At 55.6% G+C, this 16,276-nt stretch overlaps 1 protein-coding gene across 18 annotated transcripts; it reads left to right on the top strand.

Moving 5' to 3' along the window:
• Positions 1-541: 541 nt before the first annotated feature.
• Positions 542-10,361, top strand: ZNF7 (zinc finger protein 7). Of its 18 annotated transcripts, none has more exons than XM_067017702.1 (6): positions 572-706; positions 1,730-1,834; positions 2,059-2,106; positions 2,625-2,751; positions 6,763-6,876; positions 8,523-10,361. In XM_067017702.1, the coding sequence occupies exons 3-6, from the start codon at positions 2,104-2,106 to the stop codon at positions 10,304-10,306; spliced, it is 2,028 nt and encodes a 675-aa protein (XP_066873803.1). In that variant the 5' UTR covers positions 572-706; positions 1,730-1,834; positions 2,059-2,103; the 3' UTR covers positions 10,307-10,361. The 18 variants fall into 18 exon arrangements, with proteins under 18 accessions (XP_058899238.1, XP_066873801.1, XP_058899239.1 ...); XM_067017703.1 differs by having other exon boundaries at positions 1,727-1,834; XM_067017696.1 differs by having other exon boundaries at positions 575-679; positions 6,760-6,876.
• The last annotated feature ends 5,915 nt before the right edge of the window (positions 10,362-16,276 follow it).

Raw genomic sequence — 16,276 nt, 5'->3', positions numbered from 1 at the left:
CTCTCCTTCTCCTGGTGGTCCTCACCCTTTCTGGGGCCCTCCCAGCCTCATCTCTGAGCTGTCGGTGCCCCGCCACACTCTGCAGTGACCTCGGCCTCGACCACCTGCGCCACCAGGTGCAGGACACCTGCTCTTTGCACACGGCTTCTCTGCGCCCCCAGCTGGCCGTTCCCCCGCACCCCGTACCCCTCCACCCCGGGCACGGCCTGGGTGGGGGTGTCTCCGTAGTCCTGGGGCCTCGAACGTGCCCAGCGGGTGCATTCTGCTATGGAAAAACCAGCACATAGGACCAGTGCGGGGACCAGCGCCCTCGGACTGGTGACCGGAGGTACGCGGGGTCGTCCCGGGCGAACTTCAGGCTCTCCGCCCGCTTCGCCCGGGTCCGCTCCCCGCCCCCAGGACAAGAGACTCTGGTCCCAGACCCACGCCTTTCCTGGGTCCCGGCTCCGCCCTCCTTGTACTGTGACCCCGCCCTTTACCGGACTCCGCCCCGCCCTCTCCGGGCTCCATCCTTTCTCCAGCGATCTGGCCCCGCCCGTTCGCCGGCTCCGAGGCGGGGGCGGGGGCCAGCTGGGAACCACCGAGTTGGGCGAGCCTCCGAACCGCCCAGAACGGCCGGAAGTCTGCGGGGCAGAGCGGCCGCAGGCGGCCGAGGCCCGTTTTCGGCGTCGTCCCGCGGGTGGGTCCTCGAGCGGACCGGGGGAGGGTGAGTCGATGCAACCCGCGCGGATCAGTGTCGGGGCGGCCCACGTGCTCTTCTTCCTCGGGCGGAGAGGCCGCCTACCAGCCCCAGCGTCCTTCCGCCTCCGATTCTGCAGGCCCCGCGCTCCCCCGGCCTCTCCGCGGGGAAGCGCGGGTGGCGCGGGCGGCTCTCAGAGCCCGTGGGCGCCTGGCGGGGCGGTGGTCGAGCCTCGGCCGTCTTGGCCGGCAGAGGTGGGAGGCGGGAGGGGGAGTCCCGCAGATCCGGCCTCGCGGCAGCCTCTTAACCTTCCCGCCGGTTCTAGGCCTGCTCCAGGGGCATCCTTGCTTCTACCTGCATAATCATCTCCTTCTAGGGCCCTCTTTTTCCCACCCTCACTGCCCGTCGAAGACCTAGACTTAGTGAGGGTGGCAAAAAGGGCTGTACCTTGGGGGAGTACGATATGTATTTTCTCTGAATTTTGTTTGCCGCTAAGGGCCTGCGGTTCTCTACAGGGGACCCAGGATCCAGCACTGGCCAGGCCCAGGTGGGGACCCACCTGACAGTGGTCACTGCTGCCTTAGCCTTGCTGTCCTCACGGACAGCAAGCCGATTTGAGAGCCAAAAGCTCCCCTAAGAAGCCCGCTTCTCATTCTGACCTCCCAGAGAGATGCCTGGGGAGGGGCCAAGTTTGTGTGCTGGGGTTGGGGTGGGGTCCTGTGTCCACTCCTCTTGTCCCTGCAGTCCGTCCTTCCGGTTCCTGTCTATTCGAGCCTCCAGTCGCATCGTGCTTCCTCTTGCGGCCCCACAGGCTCATTCATCCCCGGTTTTTCCTGCCTCATGCTCTTTGCACACGTTGTTCCTGCCGCCTGCAGTGTCCTCCCCACCTCCGTTACCTTGGCTGAGTTAGCACCTAGGGGAGGTGACCCATCAGACTAAGTCAGAATTTCCTAGTTTAAGTGCTTTCAGAGTTTCTTGTGCTTCGGTGCTATTATCACAGCTGTAATTTTGCATTTGTTTGTGTGGTCATTTAACTCTCTTCTCCAGTAGACTGCTCCGTGAAGGCAAAATCTTTGTGTACTGTTCACTATTGTATCCCCATTGCTTGGTTGAGCACCTGGCACCCGTGGCAACCACCCATTACATGTTTGTGGGGTGATTCATACATACTACACACTCTAAAAGATGAATGGAGCTTCTGGGGGCAGGTACTCAGGTGCCATGGCGACTTTGGCCCCACCCCAAGTCCCTGCCAGAGAACACCTGGGGTTAGAGGTAAAGGATCGGGGAAGAACGTAGTACCACGCCCCTCAATTGGCCTGGAAGTCAGGGGTTGGGGCCTCCAGGATACTGATCTCTGACCTTTTTGAAACTTCCAGCAGGTCTCTCGGCCGGGACACGCGGATCCCCACCCACCCAGACACATGGTAGGAGTCTGACTTCCCCCGTTCCCTCCCTCTTCCTTGGAGGTCCCCTTCCTCCTCCTTTGGGCACCCCCCCCCCCCGCCCACTGGGCCTGCACCTAGACCCTCCCTCGGCTCCACACTGTGACCCTTGCCGGTCTCGGGCATGCCCATTGCCAAGGTAGTGGGCAAACACCTGCCCAGACCAGACCCTGGCAGAGGCTCTCGGGGGAGGGTTGTATATCATCGTAGTCTGGGCCCCTTTCTCCATACTGTCCCTCCCCTTGATTTTCTTTTCTTTTATTATTATTATTTTTTTGGCCACACTGCGTGGCTTGCAGGGTCCTTAGTTCCTTGACCAGGGATCTCACCTATGCCCCCTGCAGTGGAAGTGCGGAGTCCTAACCACAGGACCACCAGGAAATTCCCTCTTCCCCTTGATTTTAGAGCCAAAGGGGCCTGGTGACTGTCTCACCCAACCTTGTGGTCCATGTGCCTGAGACACCCAGCGGTTCCTGGGGGACTGTTGTGTGTCCTTTCAGGAGGCTGTGACGTTTGGTGATGTGGCTGTGCACTTCTCACGGGAGGAATGGCAGTGTCTGGATCCTGGCCAGAGGGCCCTCTACAAGGAGGTGATGCTCGAGAACCACAGCAGTGTGGCCGGACTAGGTGAGGCTTCATCTGGACACCCTTACCCCCTGCGTCATCGGTCAGCACCCACCTAGCCAGGCCTCTATTATGTATATTTATTTACGTATTGTTTTATTTTATTTATTTTGGGTTGTATTCCGTCTTCGTTGCTGTGTGCAGGCTTCTCACTGCGGTGGCTTCTCTTGTTGGGGAGCACGGGCTCTAGGCGTGCGGGCTTCAGTAGTTGTGGCATGCGGGCTCAGTAGTTGTAGGTCACGGGCTGTAGAGTGCAGGCTCAGTAGCTGTGGCACAGGGGCTTAGTTGCTCCACGGTACATGGGATCTTCCCTGACCAGGGCTCGAACCCGTGTCCCGTGCATTGGCAGGGGGATTCTTAACCACTGTGCCACCAGGGAAGTCCCCAGGCCTCTATTATAGGTTGCGGACACAGAGACCGTGTGGTCAAGCTCTCACGGGCTAAACAGGGGCCTTGGGCCTGTGAGTCCTTATGGGTCAGAAGCTAACCCCAGGAGGGGTCACAGTGAGCCAGGCAGGCTCCCGGGTTTGTACATGTCACGTGATTTAATACTCACAGTGTAGGTGGACTTCTGGGAGCTGCTGAAGCTTCCTTTTTGCCTGAGTGAATAGATTAACTTGTGAGAAATAGAATCCAAACTTGAAATGCTTAAACAGCAGAAGAGAAGCTATTGGCTCATGGGATCCAAGGAGGTGGCTGTATAGTCAAAGCCAGGGTGGCAGCGATGCCGCAGGTGCCACCCTGTGGAGGCTGTCAGGGCTCCCTGTAGCCCTCCCGCCCTGCCCTGCCTTCCTCTCCCATCCCCCACCATCACAGGCAGGCACCCCAATGCAGTTCATGTCTGTCTCTGTGTTGTTGTATCACTCCCCCTGTGACGTGGACTGCACCCTTGTGAAAGGGGTGTGTGACCCCTGCGGCTCTGGCCCCATGTGGTCTCCAGCCCCATCACACTTGAGTGCCTGGGCCCCTGAGAGAGCATTGGGCTGGGGCACCAGAAGTGGCCTAGACACAGCAGTGTGGTCAGCCAAGGGCCTTTCAGCCTGCTGGACCAGGCCTGTCCCCTTCAGTCCTGGCCAGCCCGCAGGCCCAGCTTTCTCGTGTGTTTCCACGCAAAGGAGTATGCAGTGAGCCTGTCGTGATTTGAGCTCCTGTTTCTCTGATGACTGCTGACCTGGAGCATCTGTCAAGTCTTGTCAGAGTTGGGTAGAGCCAGGTACCTTCTATAAAGTGCTCAGAGCCTTGGCCAGTTTTCTGCTGGGGTCACTGGACCTTATTGATTTGAATGTGTTCGTTATTTCTTGTATTTGATTTCGCTGAGTCTAAGATGCTATACATCATAAAACACATTGTTTTATGTACCGTTACGAGGTAGAACGCTGCCACACAATGTTTTTTTATCCCTTCAGTTTTTTGTTTTGTTTTTTTTTGTGTGGTACGCGGGCCTCTCACTGCTGTGGCCTCTCCCGTTGCGGAGCACAGGCTCCGGACACACAAGCTCAGCGGCCACAGCTCACGGGCCCAGCCGCTCCGCGGCATGTGGGATCCTCCCGAACCGGGGCACGAACCCGTGTCCCCTGCATTGGCAGGCGGACTCTCAACCACTGCGCCACCAGGGAAACCCCTTCAGTTTTTTATTTTATACCTTTTAAGAGTGCTCTCAGACACATTTAGACAAGATTAAGTGTGCATCACTGAAATAGAAAGGGAGAGACACGTGGAGTGGGTTGGCTTGGGTGTTGCTCTGTCCCCTCCCATCCTCTGGTGAGTTGGTTTCTGTGTCCACTCTTTGACCTGCCGGCGTCCTGTGGGCCATGGAGAGCCTGAGTGGTGCTGCCTTTCTTAAGTGTTGCTGGGTTTTCATTTTCTTGCCCGGTGTGATGCAGCCATTCTTCCTGCTGGATCTCGGTGATGAACCACACGGCTCCTACCCTGTGCCCATCCTCCTGTCTCAGGCGTGGTGTGCACATGGTTGCTGATTTGCCAGTGACTGAATTGCAGTCACTGCCCTGGCGACAGTTTGATTCTTGAGCCTCAAAAGAGCCCTGCTGCTTTTTCTCCCTGGCCTTCTGCTATATGGTCACTCGGTGCAAAGAGTAGTGTTTACCACAGTGCTGGTTACTCAGCTGAGGCCACTGCGATGTGAGCAGCTGTGGCCCAGCCCACATGTGCACAGGCTCCATGGCAGGTCACAGCGCCACCCGGCTAAGGACAGCACGTCCCAGATGTGACCCACATTCAGAGACCTGAATGTGCTCTTTAAGTGCATCTTACGATCCATCGAATGAGATAGTACTGCACAAGCGTTGTGCCTTGTAAATATCTTCCCCGTTCTCTCCTGTTTGTTAGCTTTGTGAGGTGAGATTTTAATGTAATTAAATCGATCAGTTTTTGCGTTATGAGTTGTACTTCTGAAGTTTTATGTAAAAGTTCTTTTCTACTCCAAGGCCATGGGGATGGCCTGCATTTTCTCTTGTGGATTTTATAGTTCACCTTTCCCATTTAGACCTGGGCTCCACTTTTGTGTGTGGAGTTAAGTAAGAATCTTTTTTTTTTCTTTTTTTCTTTTTTTTTAATTTTTAAAATTTATTTATTTTTGGCTGCTTTGGGTCTTCATTGCTGTGCACAGACTTTCTCTAGTTGCGGCGAGCGGGGGCTACTCTTCGTTGCAGTGGCTTCTCTTGTTGTGGAGCACGGGCTCTAGGCGCGCGGGCTCAGTAGTTGTGGCTCTCGGGCTCTAGAGCGCAGGCTCAGTAGTTGTGGCTCACAGGCTTAGTTGCTCCGTGGCATGTGAGATCTTCCTGGACCAGGGCTCGAACCCGTGTCCCCTGCACTGGCAGGTGGATTCTTAACCACTGTGCCACCAGGGAAGCCCCCAATCATTCTTGTTTCTGGTCAATGTATTTTAAAATGTGAAATTTTATCTGTAAGTACTGCTTCAGCTGCGCCCTACAAATTTTGACTTATAGTAAATACCACTTAGTAATTCATCATTTAGTTTTCAGGTAGCTAATAGTTTTGAGCTACTTGGCTACTTGTTGTGATGGCTGTCATGTCTAGTTGCATTTAGATCAGGCTCAGTCTGTGGTATTATTCTGTGGCTTGTGCCTGACCCCCTTCCTGGCTGGCCCAGGGATGTTTCTCTGAGCGTTGCACATGGGCTTGGCAAGAACACCTGTTTCATGTTGACTGTGGGGGTCCTGCCATCACCTGAGCCTTCGACCGAGGCTCTCTCTGCCTGCCCTTCTCCACCCACATGGCTGGAAACCTGAGGTGTGCTTCAGCCAGAGGGCTTGGCCAGCCCTTGGATGGGCTGGGAGCACATCACACGGCTGGCCCACAACATGGGGGCTGGTGGCCCCAGAAGACAGGTGTCAGGTGGGTGCCCGCAGCTCTCCACCCCTCTGCCGAGGCCCCGCAGGGTTTTGTGTGAGGACTCGAGGCTGGGGCTGCTGGGTGACCATTGGACTTCACACCTGATTTTTTTTTTTTTTTTCCCCTGGCGGCACTGCACAGCATGTGGGATCTTAGTTCCCAGACCAGGAAGTCAAACCCGTGCCCCCTGCATTGGAAGCGCGGAGTCTTAACCACTGGACTGCCAGGGAAGTCCTTACACCATCTGATTTAAAATCCATTTTGTTTGTTGATTTGTCATTGTTGTTTGTCTTGTTTTTTAACCACAGCAGCCTCTTGGAGTGTCCTTGCCCTCAGAACTGAGGGACTGAGGGAAGTGCTGGCAGTGCCTGGTTTCTCTCCCCCTGGGCTGGAGCTGGCCTCTGCTAGGCAGATTCGGATGACAGGGCTCCCTGTGGATCCTGGCCCTGTGTGGTTGGAGACAGGGACAGGCTGGGAGTCCAGGAGTTCCTCTGTGTCCAGCCTCAAGAGGCAATAGACCTGGACAGAGAGGGCCCCTGTGCCCCAGTAGCCCCCAGCCCTTCACTCCTGGGAACCAGAGAGGGCTGAGCTGCACTCCCAGCCACACCAATGCCATCTCCTCCTCTGCCACCTCCACAGCAGGATTCCTGGTCTTCAAGCCTGAGCTGATCTCCCGGCTGGAACAGGGGCAGGAGCCATGGGTCCTTGACCTGCAAGGAGCAGAGGGGAGAGAGGCATCCAGTACCTCCCAGGCAGGTGAGACTTCCAGGCACAGGGTGAGAGGGCTGCGGGTGGGAGCCTGGAGGCAGACCCCAGGTGCCACCCACATGGGCTTCCTGGGCTGCCTGGGAATGCCATGGGGTGGGTACGGAAGTGTAGACCAGTGGTGGGGCAGCCTCAGGAGAGACTGAACTACAGAAAAGCAAGGGCACAAAACACCTGTGCATTATGGCAAAAATGGTTTGTTTTTGAAGAACAATTTGTTCAGTTCGTAATTTTTTTTGAGGGGGAGGGGGGGCTGCATTGGGTCTTTGTTGCTGCACACGGGCTTTCTCTAGTTGTGGCGAGCGGGGGCTGCTCTTCATTGTGGTGCACGGGCTTCTCATTGCAGTGGCTTCTCTTGTCACAGAGCATGGGCTCTAGGCACGTGGGCTCAATAGTTGTGGCACTTGGGCTCAGTAGTTGTGGCTCACGGGGTTAGTCACTCCGCGGCATGTGGGATCTTCCCGGACCAGGGCTCGAACCCGTGTCCCCTGCATTGGCAGAACCACTGCACCACTGGGGAAGCCCCTGTAATTTTACTACTAGTCTTACTGAGCACAGGTACACACATGTGGCTCTAAGGGGAGCACTAAGTGTGGCTCTAAGCAGCTGTCCCTTCCCTCTGCTAGTGCTCCCTCTGGAATTTCTTGGAGCCCTGGGTGACCCCAGCCTCTCAGATAAGGCTCTGGGGCTGTGTTAGTGTCCGGGGGCTGCTATAACAAAGCACCATGAACTGGAGGCTTAAAACAGCAGAGATTTACTGTTGCTCAGTTCTGGAGGCCAGATGTCCAAAATCAAGGAATGAGCAGGGTCATGTCCTCTCTGAAACCTGTAGGGGAGGATCCTTCCTGCCTATTCTAGCTTCTGGTGGCCCCAGGTATTCCTTGGCTGGTGACCACATCACTCCAAACCTCCATATGGAGGGCAGGCAGCGTAGGTGACCCTCCAGAAACCCACGGGAAGGAGGAGTCAGTATGGCCAGTGGGTGTGGTCACCTGGAAGCTGAGGGGCAGACTAGCAAGGGACACGGCCAGCTGTGCATCAGAGGGCGTGGCTTGGTGGCAGCTGGACGCCACAGAGTTCAGGCCAGGGGTCCTTCTCAGAACCCCACCCAGTGGACAGCTGGAGGCCCAGTCCTCTTGGGCTCACCACCCGTGTACCCCTCAGCAGCTCTTGCACCTCATTGTTCTTGGTATCTAACATCTATCTATTCACAGTTTTCAGTCCCTCTTTCCTCCTCACTCTATGTCCTCTGCAACTAGGAGCCTCTGACCTCTCAGCCTAGCCCTGCCTCTCACTAAACCTACCACCCTATTGAGCTCACTTTGTTTCTTTGTGGATTTTTCCTCGTGCTAGTTCCACGTGGGAGGACCTTTCCCCCACATAGGAGGGAAGCTCTTCGCACTCTGCTAAGTACACTGTAACTGAATGAGTGCATAAAATGAAGTATGAATGAAACCAGATTTTGAGAACTGTCAAAGGCATTGACTTCTTGTAGTGTCTTTCCATGTGCTCAATGCAGACTGTCTTGGGAGGGGGCTCAGTCCCAGGGGTGGTCTGCACCCCTGCCCCATCCTCCAGTCTTTGTCCTTTCTCTGAGCACAGGGGATAAGCAGCAGTTTATTTCCTGTTCATTTCAGATTCTACAATCAGGACGGAGAGTGAGCAGGCCTGTGAAGACATTGACCGTCTAAAATCAGAATCCCGTGTGGTCATGGTCAAAACCCCATCCCAGGACTTTCCCCAGAGTCCTGGCTTTGGAGACGCCTCTGATCCCGAGGTCTGTTCAGAGAGTCAGCCAACCTCCCTCTTCCAGAAAAACTGCTTGAACACAGGGACTGCGGCTCCCAGGGAGACCTTCACTGAGGACAAGGCCCAGGGGTGTGGCGAGCGGGGGAGCGGTGGCCGCCTGGGTTGTCGTCGTGATCAAAGTCAGGGGTCCTTACAAAGATGCGACATTTGTGGTAGGAGTTTCCAATCTACTTCAGATGTCTCTCTGGTTCAGGAAATTAATACACAGAAGAGACCTAACAGCTGCCAAGAGTGCCAAAAAAAATTACCTGATTGCTTACAGGGGAGACATCTGAATACCTTGCATGGAGAGAAGCCGTATGAGTGTGAGGAGTGTGGGAAGGTCTTCAGGTTGTGCTCACAGCTTACTCAGCATCAGAGGATCCATACTGGAGAGAAGCCGTTTAAATGCACTGAGTGTGGGAAGGCCTTTCGTCTGAGCTCAAAACTCATTCAGCATCAAAGGATTCACACTGGGGAGAAGCCCTACAGGTGTGAGGAATGTGGAAAAGCCTTTGGTCAGAGCTCTAGCCTCATCCACCATCAGAGGGTCCACACGGGAGAGAGGCCCTATGGCTGCCGGGAGTGCGGGAAGGCCTTCAGCCAGCAGTCTCAGCTAGCCAGGCACCAGAGGACCCACACGGGAGAGAGGCCCTACCCATGCCAGGAGTGTGGGAAGGCCTTTAGCCAGAGCTCAACCCTAGCTCAGCACCAGCGGATGCACGCTGGGGAGAAACTTCAGCTCCCGAGAACCCCGGATAGTCCCAGCCTGGTTGCACATCAGAGGTTGCACGCTACGGAGAAACCGTTTAAGTGTGACGAGTGTGGGAAGGCTTTCCGGTGGGTCTCCCGCCTTAGTCAGCATCAGCTGACGCATACTGGAGAGAAACCTTATAAATGCAACAAGTGTTCAAAGGCCTTTGGTTGCAGCTCACGGCTTATTCGCCACCAGAGAACTCACACTGGAGAAAAACCATTTAAGTGTGATGAGTGTGGGAAAGGCTTTGTCCAGGGCTCACACCTAATTCAGCATCAGAGAATTCACACCGGAGAGAAGCCCTATGAGTGCAGTGACTGTGGGAAGGCCTTCAGCCAGAGCTCGAGCCTCATTTACCATCAGAGGATCCATAAAGGGGAGAAGCCCTACGAGTGCCTCGAATGTGGAAAAGCCTTCAGTATGAGCACACAGCTCACAATACACCAGCGGGTGCACACGGGGGAAAGGCCCTATAAGTGCAGTGAATGTGGGAAAGCCTTCAGTCAGAACTCCACCCTTTTCCAGCACCAGATCATTCACGCTGGGGTGAAGCCCTACGGATGCAGCGAGTGTGGGAAAGCCTTCAGCCGGAGCTCGTACCTCATTGAGCACCAGAGGATCCACACTCGAGCGCAGTGGTACCATGAGTACGGGAATACTCTGGAAGCTTCTACCCACGTGAGCCGTAAGAAAGTTAATACTGTAAAGAAACTTCATAAATGTAATGAATGTGAAAAAATATTCAGATGGCGCTCGCATCTGATTATACACCAGAGAATTCACACTGGAGAGAAACCTTATAAATGTAATGAATGTGGCAAAGCTTTTAATAGGAGCTCAAGGCTTACTCAGCATCAGAAAATTCACATGGGATAGACCACTCACCTTTACAAATGTGTATAAGTGTGAATAAACCTACAGCCTTAACTTATTTTTTATGGGATCATTTATACTGATGATTTAGAATGTTTTGAAAAATTCAGAACTGCTCTCTTAGGAGAGGGAGCATCCAGATTCACATGAGGTTTATGTTTGTTTGCTGGCATGTTTGACCTTCAGTAAAGCCCGTGTCCCTCCCGTCAAGGTGCACATGTGTAGCGTTTGAGTCACAGAGGGAAGACCCCAGATCCTGTGGACGAGGAAGAGGCATGAGAAAAGCCCCGTGAGCCCCGCCAGATGAGTGGGTTGAAAGAAGTTACCCAAAACGTCTTTCTTAAGCACCAGGTACTCAGACTGGCTTCAGCAGCGAGATATGCTCACTCAGGTCCGCGGGGCCCCAGGCGGCGCGGCTGGGTCCCCCTCACCTGACTCCCCCAGCAGGGCCTCTTTGGGGAGGAGCTGGCTCCAGCAGCGGTGCCCGGGCCTGGGGACAGTGTTACTGGCCCACCCTATATCCAGAGCCCAGCTGCTTCGGTTACAAGGATCAGACGTGCAGCCCTCACTGGGATTCCCAGCCCGGCCCTCAGCACTGCAGGAGCCTCACCTCAGTCCCGAGAACACCACCAGAGCCTTAGATGTGTGTTGTTGGCTGGCCAGATGTCCTCAAAACTCCAGCCACGGGGACTGCCAAAACTGGGGGGTGTGCGAGCAGACACACAAGCCCTTGCCTTCTCACAGGCCTGAGGAAGGTGGAGACACCTGCTCACCAGGATCAGCGTGTTGGCGTGGTCATATGGGCCCCACAGGTCCCAGGGCAGAGGGCCCCGTGGGTACTGAGCACCAGGTGTGCGTGAGCGAGCCTGCTCTGCCCACATCACCTCCTCCCCGGGTTTTCTCTGCCAGCCCAGCCTGGAGAAACGGCCAGGGTAGAGTGGTCAGGGCCCTTGGCCTTCTTGGCACGGGCAGAAAGAACATGCAGTGGAGATCGCTGCTCTGCCCACCCCTCTGGCAAACCTGACTGACAGGCTGGGGCTGTGGAGCGGCTCATAGAGCATCTCATCAAAGCCTGTGAGCCACAGGATGAGGCTGACATGTAGCATTGAGTCCAGCCCTGCTTGGGGCCCTGGACTTGGCAGTGGTGACTCGGGACCAGGTGTGTGTGTCATTTGCACAGGCTGCCACCCAGGACCACCCCCCTGAGACCTGCCAATCTTTGGTGCCATTGCCAATAATCACAGGCCAAAGGCGGCCTGCCACAGAGAGGCCACTTCTATGTATGGACAGGTGACCCTGAGGGACATAGGTCACTTCAGGATTTATTGCAACATGACGTGGGTCACCATCACACTGGTTGGGTGAAGCCCAGATCGCCTTGTGCGACACGGGCCAAAATCAGCCCATGGGTTTGTATCAGGGGAAACAGTGCCGCTCCATGTGTACTGGAGGGCCTGGTGGGGCTGGGAACAGTGGAGTTAGGGTGGCCGAGTTCACGTGAGTTTCTGTTCTCAGCGCGTGGACAGGGACTCAACCCCGCAGCAGCTCAGCCTGATCTGCCAGTTCGCCTGACACAAGGTGTGACATGTTCTCAGCTTGCAGTGCTGTCTCTGGGGGTGGGATCATCCCCCACCCTGCACCTTCGGGGGTGCTCCTGCCCCGGGCGGAGGACGCCATGCAGTCCTTGTGCCCCCTGCAGCGGCTGTAACCCCATCTCCCCCGCTGTCCCCTGCTCCACCCAGAACTTGTGTCTGAAGGGTCAGTGCAAGAGGGCAGGGACCTTTACAGACGGCAGAGACTATGAACAGAGATGATGTCCTCGCCTCGGCTGCTGTGCTCAACCAGGTGGTGACTGCTGTCAGAGCCGGACAGGGTGGGCACATGCGAGTGGGCTGTATCTTAGGCTTTGTGAGCCACCCAAGGATGAAACGAGTCAAGGTCCCGGTGCACGTGCCACACGCGCCCTCCACTGGTGCCTGGTGCCATCGTGTGCTGGAAGGGCCTCCCGAGGACCCACGCTCTCACCTTCTGGCTCTAGGAAGGCTGTTTGTCACTGGGTGCACCGTCCCCACAAGGGAATTGTCTCCTGGCCACTTCTTGGTAATGATAGACAAAGGGGTGGAAGGCCTCTGGACTCCAGGTTCTGCACTGGGCAGGATGCTTCTGTTTTCTCCCGACAGCACTTGCAGGCTGGCCAAAAAGGGGCAGAGGGACCATCCTTAAATCTGTTTCAGCACCTGGATTCTTTCTGGATCAACACGGTCCTGAGTCGGGCTGGCTGTGTGGCCCGTGGGCCAAATGCGGACCTGTGCCCACATCTGTGAGGCCTGGTGATCAGCCTGAGGCCACTGGGCCGGGTAGCTCTAAAGCCTGGGACCTACACAGCCCACAAAACCTGAGCCAGAGTCAGTGCTGTAAATGCGCTCATGTCCAGGAAACTTAATCACAAACAGCCAAGGAGTAAGGCAGCTGCTTCAGCTGTAGCCGACCTGGCAGCTTCCTGGCTTTGCTTCCGAGTCCCCCGTGGGCTCCTAACCACTTCAGCTTGGTGCCGTTCCCGACCCACGCTTGCTCAGATCAACTTCAGGATTCTAATATGCCTGTTTACCTTTTAACAGGCCAAGAGCTAAGGATGGTTTTTACATTTTTAAATGGTTGGGATGGGGGAAAGACTATTTTGTGACATTTGAAAATTATATTGAAATCAAATTTCAGTGTGACCAAATAAAGGTTCTTGGAACACAGCTGGCCCATTTGTTTGCGGGTTGCCTCTGATCGAGTGGCAGTCCTGCCTCGTTTACTTGGGTAAAAACTTCATGCCTCCAGCCTTTGAGGGATTATTTTTCCTCTCTGTTCTTAGTGTGCTTTGTTCACCTAAATGTCCCAACACAACCAAGAATTCAATAGAAATACATCTCAAGCTCTGCATTTCAGTTTAGAATATCGACTGCAGAAGTACAGGGTGAGGAGTCCTTTCTTAGCTGAGTCCATGTGAAAAAGATGTGTAGTGTCAAGTATCACCTGGTGAGACATTGTGAGTTCAAACTACTGCACAGGTTTGAGATCCCAGAGCACAGGAAAAGCATCTGCACACGTCATGTGTGCTGGTCACTTTGCATGGAGGGAGAGGAGAGGGCTGCCTGCTGGGTAGTGTCAGTTCTGGACTATTCTGCTCTACTTTCAAGCTATAGTTCCCAATTTGGGACTTCAGTAAATGTAACACTAAACTCATTTTAAGAATTCCTGGGAATTCCCGGGTGGTCCACTGGTTAGGACCCAGCTTTCACTGTGTGCGGAGCCAGGTTCAATCCTTGGGGAACTAGAACCCTCAAGACGCCCAGCATGGCCAAAAAACAGAATTTCCAGAGCTATTCCAGAGTAGATTTTAAAATACCTTGGATTTCCCTTTTGGAGACAAATTAAACCCCTAATTTTGACCTGAAATTGCTTTTTGTCTCAATTATCAGATTAAGCTTTGATTTATGACATTTTTGAGCATTCTGGAAGCTTCACAAATAACATGGTGTGTGTGTGCAGAGCCCAGGTGGGTTTTCACATCCCTGTGTCCCCTTGTGTGTGTGGCTTGCACTCAGAGCCTGGGAAATGTTTGTTGAATGAATGATGTGTTGGCACATCCAAGCTTTGAGGCGAGGCTTCAGAGGCCCACAGAAGAGAGAAAATTCTCCAGCATCAAGAGTTTGCACAGAGATCTAAATAAGGTCAACACAGTTGTAATTTTCCAGGTGCAAACATCTGTGCAAGGTCTTGTTCTTGCCTGGGGACAAAGGTGGATTGGGCTGGCCCCTGCCCTCAAGTCCAGGTCTGGGGTAGAGGCTGACCGCAGGTGAAGTTGGACGGTCCCTCTGCAGCCTGAGGGAGCCCTGCAGGTGCACAGAGAGGTGTAGCACTTAGAGCCACCGCCCACCCCCAACTGGTTTCGTACGGCCCTGGAGCTGAGAATGGGTTGTAAATGGTTGAAACAAATTTTGTGACGTGAACTTAAAATCTGTGTCCACAGGACATTCTTATTGGAACATGATCATGCCCATTGGTTTAGATGTCCCTGGCTGTTTCTGAGCTACGATGGCAGAACTGACAATCATTATGACCTGAAAAGCTAAAATACTCTCTGGCCCTTTAGAGAAGAGTTAGCCACTCCCAACGCAGGTGAGAAGTGCCACCACTGCTGGCTCGCAAGCCTGTGCCCCGCAGTTGGAGGGACCTTCTCAAGCTGGATCACCTCTGCCTCCCCGTACCCACGGTGAGGCCAGAATCCTGTGAGCGGCCTGGAGGCTGGTGGCCCTCATCCCCTGGCCCTGTCCAGCCCCAGAAGCCAACAGTCCCGGGAACAGCCTGCTGCCCATCTTCTGCGTCTCATGAAAGCCACTTACCGCCTGTATGCCTTGTGTCACTCTTTGCCCGTGTGTCCCTCCTTGAGACAGAAGTATGAGGGCTCACAAATGAACAACCCAGAGGTTGCAGTATCAGAGCTGTCAAGAGCTCCTCCGAGGGCAGAGGCAGGGCTCTGCGACCCTCTCCTGGCTGAGCAGCTGGGGAAGCGGGGGGAAAGGCTGCCCCCCAGCCGCTGTGGGAGGGGCAGCGCCGTCAGGGCCACCACCTCCAGCCTCCTGAGGATGGAGATCAGGTTCTGGTCCTGACGTTCCTGACCAGTGACTTAAAAGGCATAGACGGGGCTTCCTTGGTGGCGCAGTGGTTGAGAGTCCGCCTGCCGATGCAGGGGACGCGGGTTCGTGCCCCCATCCGGGAGGATCCCACCCGCGTACCGCCAAAAAAAAAAAAAAAAGGCACAGACGGTGCCTTCTGAGGGAGGGGGAGGGAAGCAGGGGAGCGAGCAGAGCTCTACACCCGCACTTGCTGGCGGGGACCGCCGAGGGTGGAGATGGGAGCAGATGGCGCGTGTAGACACGGTGACCTCAAGGGGCCCGGGGCCCTCCCAGAGTCTGCCGACCCTCCGGGGCGTGGCCCAGCAGGGTGGACACACCCACAGGGCTGGGGAGACAGAGCCAGACAGCCCCCGCCAGGAGCACAAGGACGAGGGGGTCTCTGCCGCCTGGTGGGCAAAAGGGTGTGCAAATCCTGGTGCTGACTCACGGGACTCCCAGCCTCAGTCGGAAAAGCACCCCTGCCTGCCAGGGCAACCGAGAGGATGATGGGAGGGTCCCTCGGGAAGAGGGTGTGTGCGTCCCTGCCAGGCACGTGACTTCGAGCCACGGCGTCGCAGCCACCGGGCCACTCCGTGGCGGCAGAGCTCGGTGCACCTGCTGGGGCACGTCGGCTGGGCTCGGACCCCAGGTCTCCGTTCCTGGTTGCACGGGCCCAACTGCGCTGCGGTAACCGACAAAACAGACGCCCCCGAGCCCGTGGCCCGCGACCCTAAACGTGTGTCCTCACTCTGGGGCCAGCAGCCGCTCAGGGCACGGGAGCCAGCACCAAGAGCCTGTCCTGCCACGAGGTTCGCATGCCCACAGAATCGGCGTACTAAGGACAGGTGGGGAGGGAAGGCTGGCGGAGAACGGACTGCCAGCTCCCCCATCAGCTGTGTGTCGTTGGGCAAGACGCAAACCTCTCTGCGCTTCGTCACCCCTGAGGCGGAGCGGCCTCGTGCCTGTGAGTTAATGAGTTAACACGCAGCCGGCAGAGGGCCTGCACCTGGTGGTTCCACCTGTACCTTCTCTGCGCTCGGCTGGGGCCTGGTCGACAGCGCCTGGCCTGTAGGGGGCGCTCGAGGTCGTGCTTTGGGTCGTTAGGGACATAATACCAAGGGCTTTAAAATGATCACATTCTTTTTTTAAAAAAAAACACTATTTTGGGCCGTGTTGGGTCTTCGTTGCTGCGCGCGGGCCTTCTCTAGTTGCGGAGAGCGGGGGCTATTCTTCATTGTGGTGCGCGGGCTTCTCATTGTGGTGGCTTCTCTTGTTGCGGAGCACAGGCTGTAGGCGTGTGGGCTTCAGT

Source organism: Kogia breviceps, chromosome 17 (assembly GCF_026419965.1).
Source record: "Kogia breviceps isolate mKogBre1 chromosome 17, mKogBre1 haplotype 1, whole genome shotgun sequence".
Classification (NCBI taxonomy): domain Eukaryota; kingdom Metazoa; phylum Chordata; class Mammalia; order Artiodactyla; family Physeteridae; genus Kogia; species Kogia breviceps.
The sequence above is the reverse complement of the archived record's forward strand: the minus strand, read 5'-3'. Positions and strand labels throughout refer to the sequence as shown.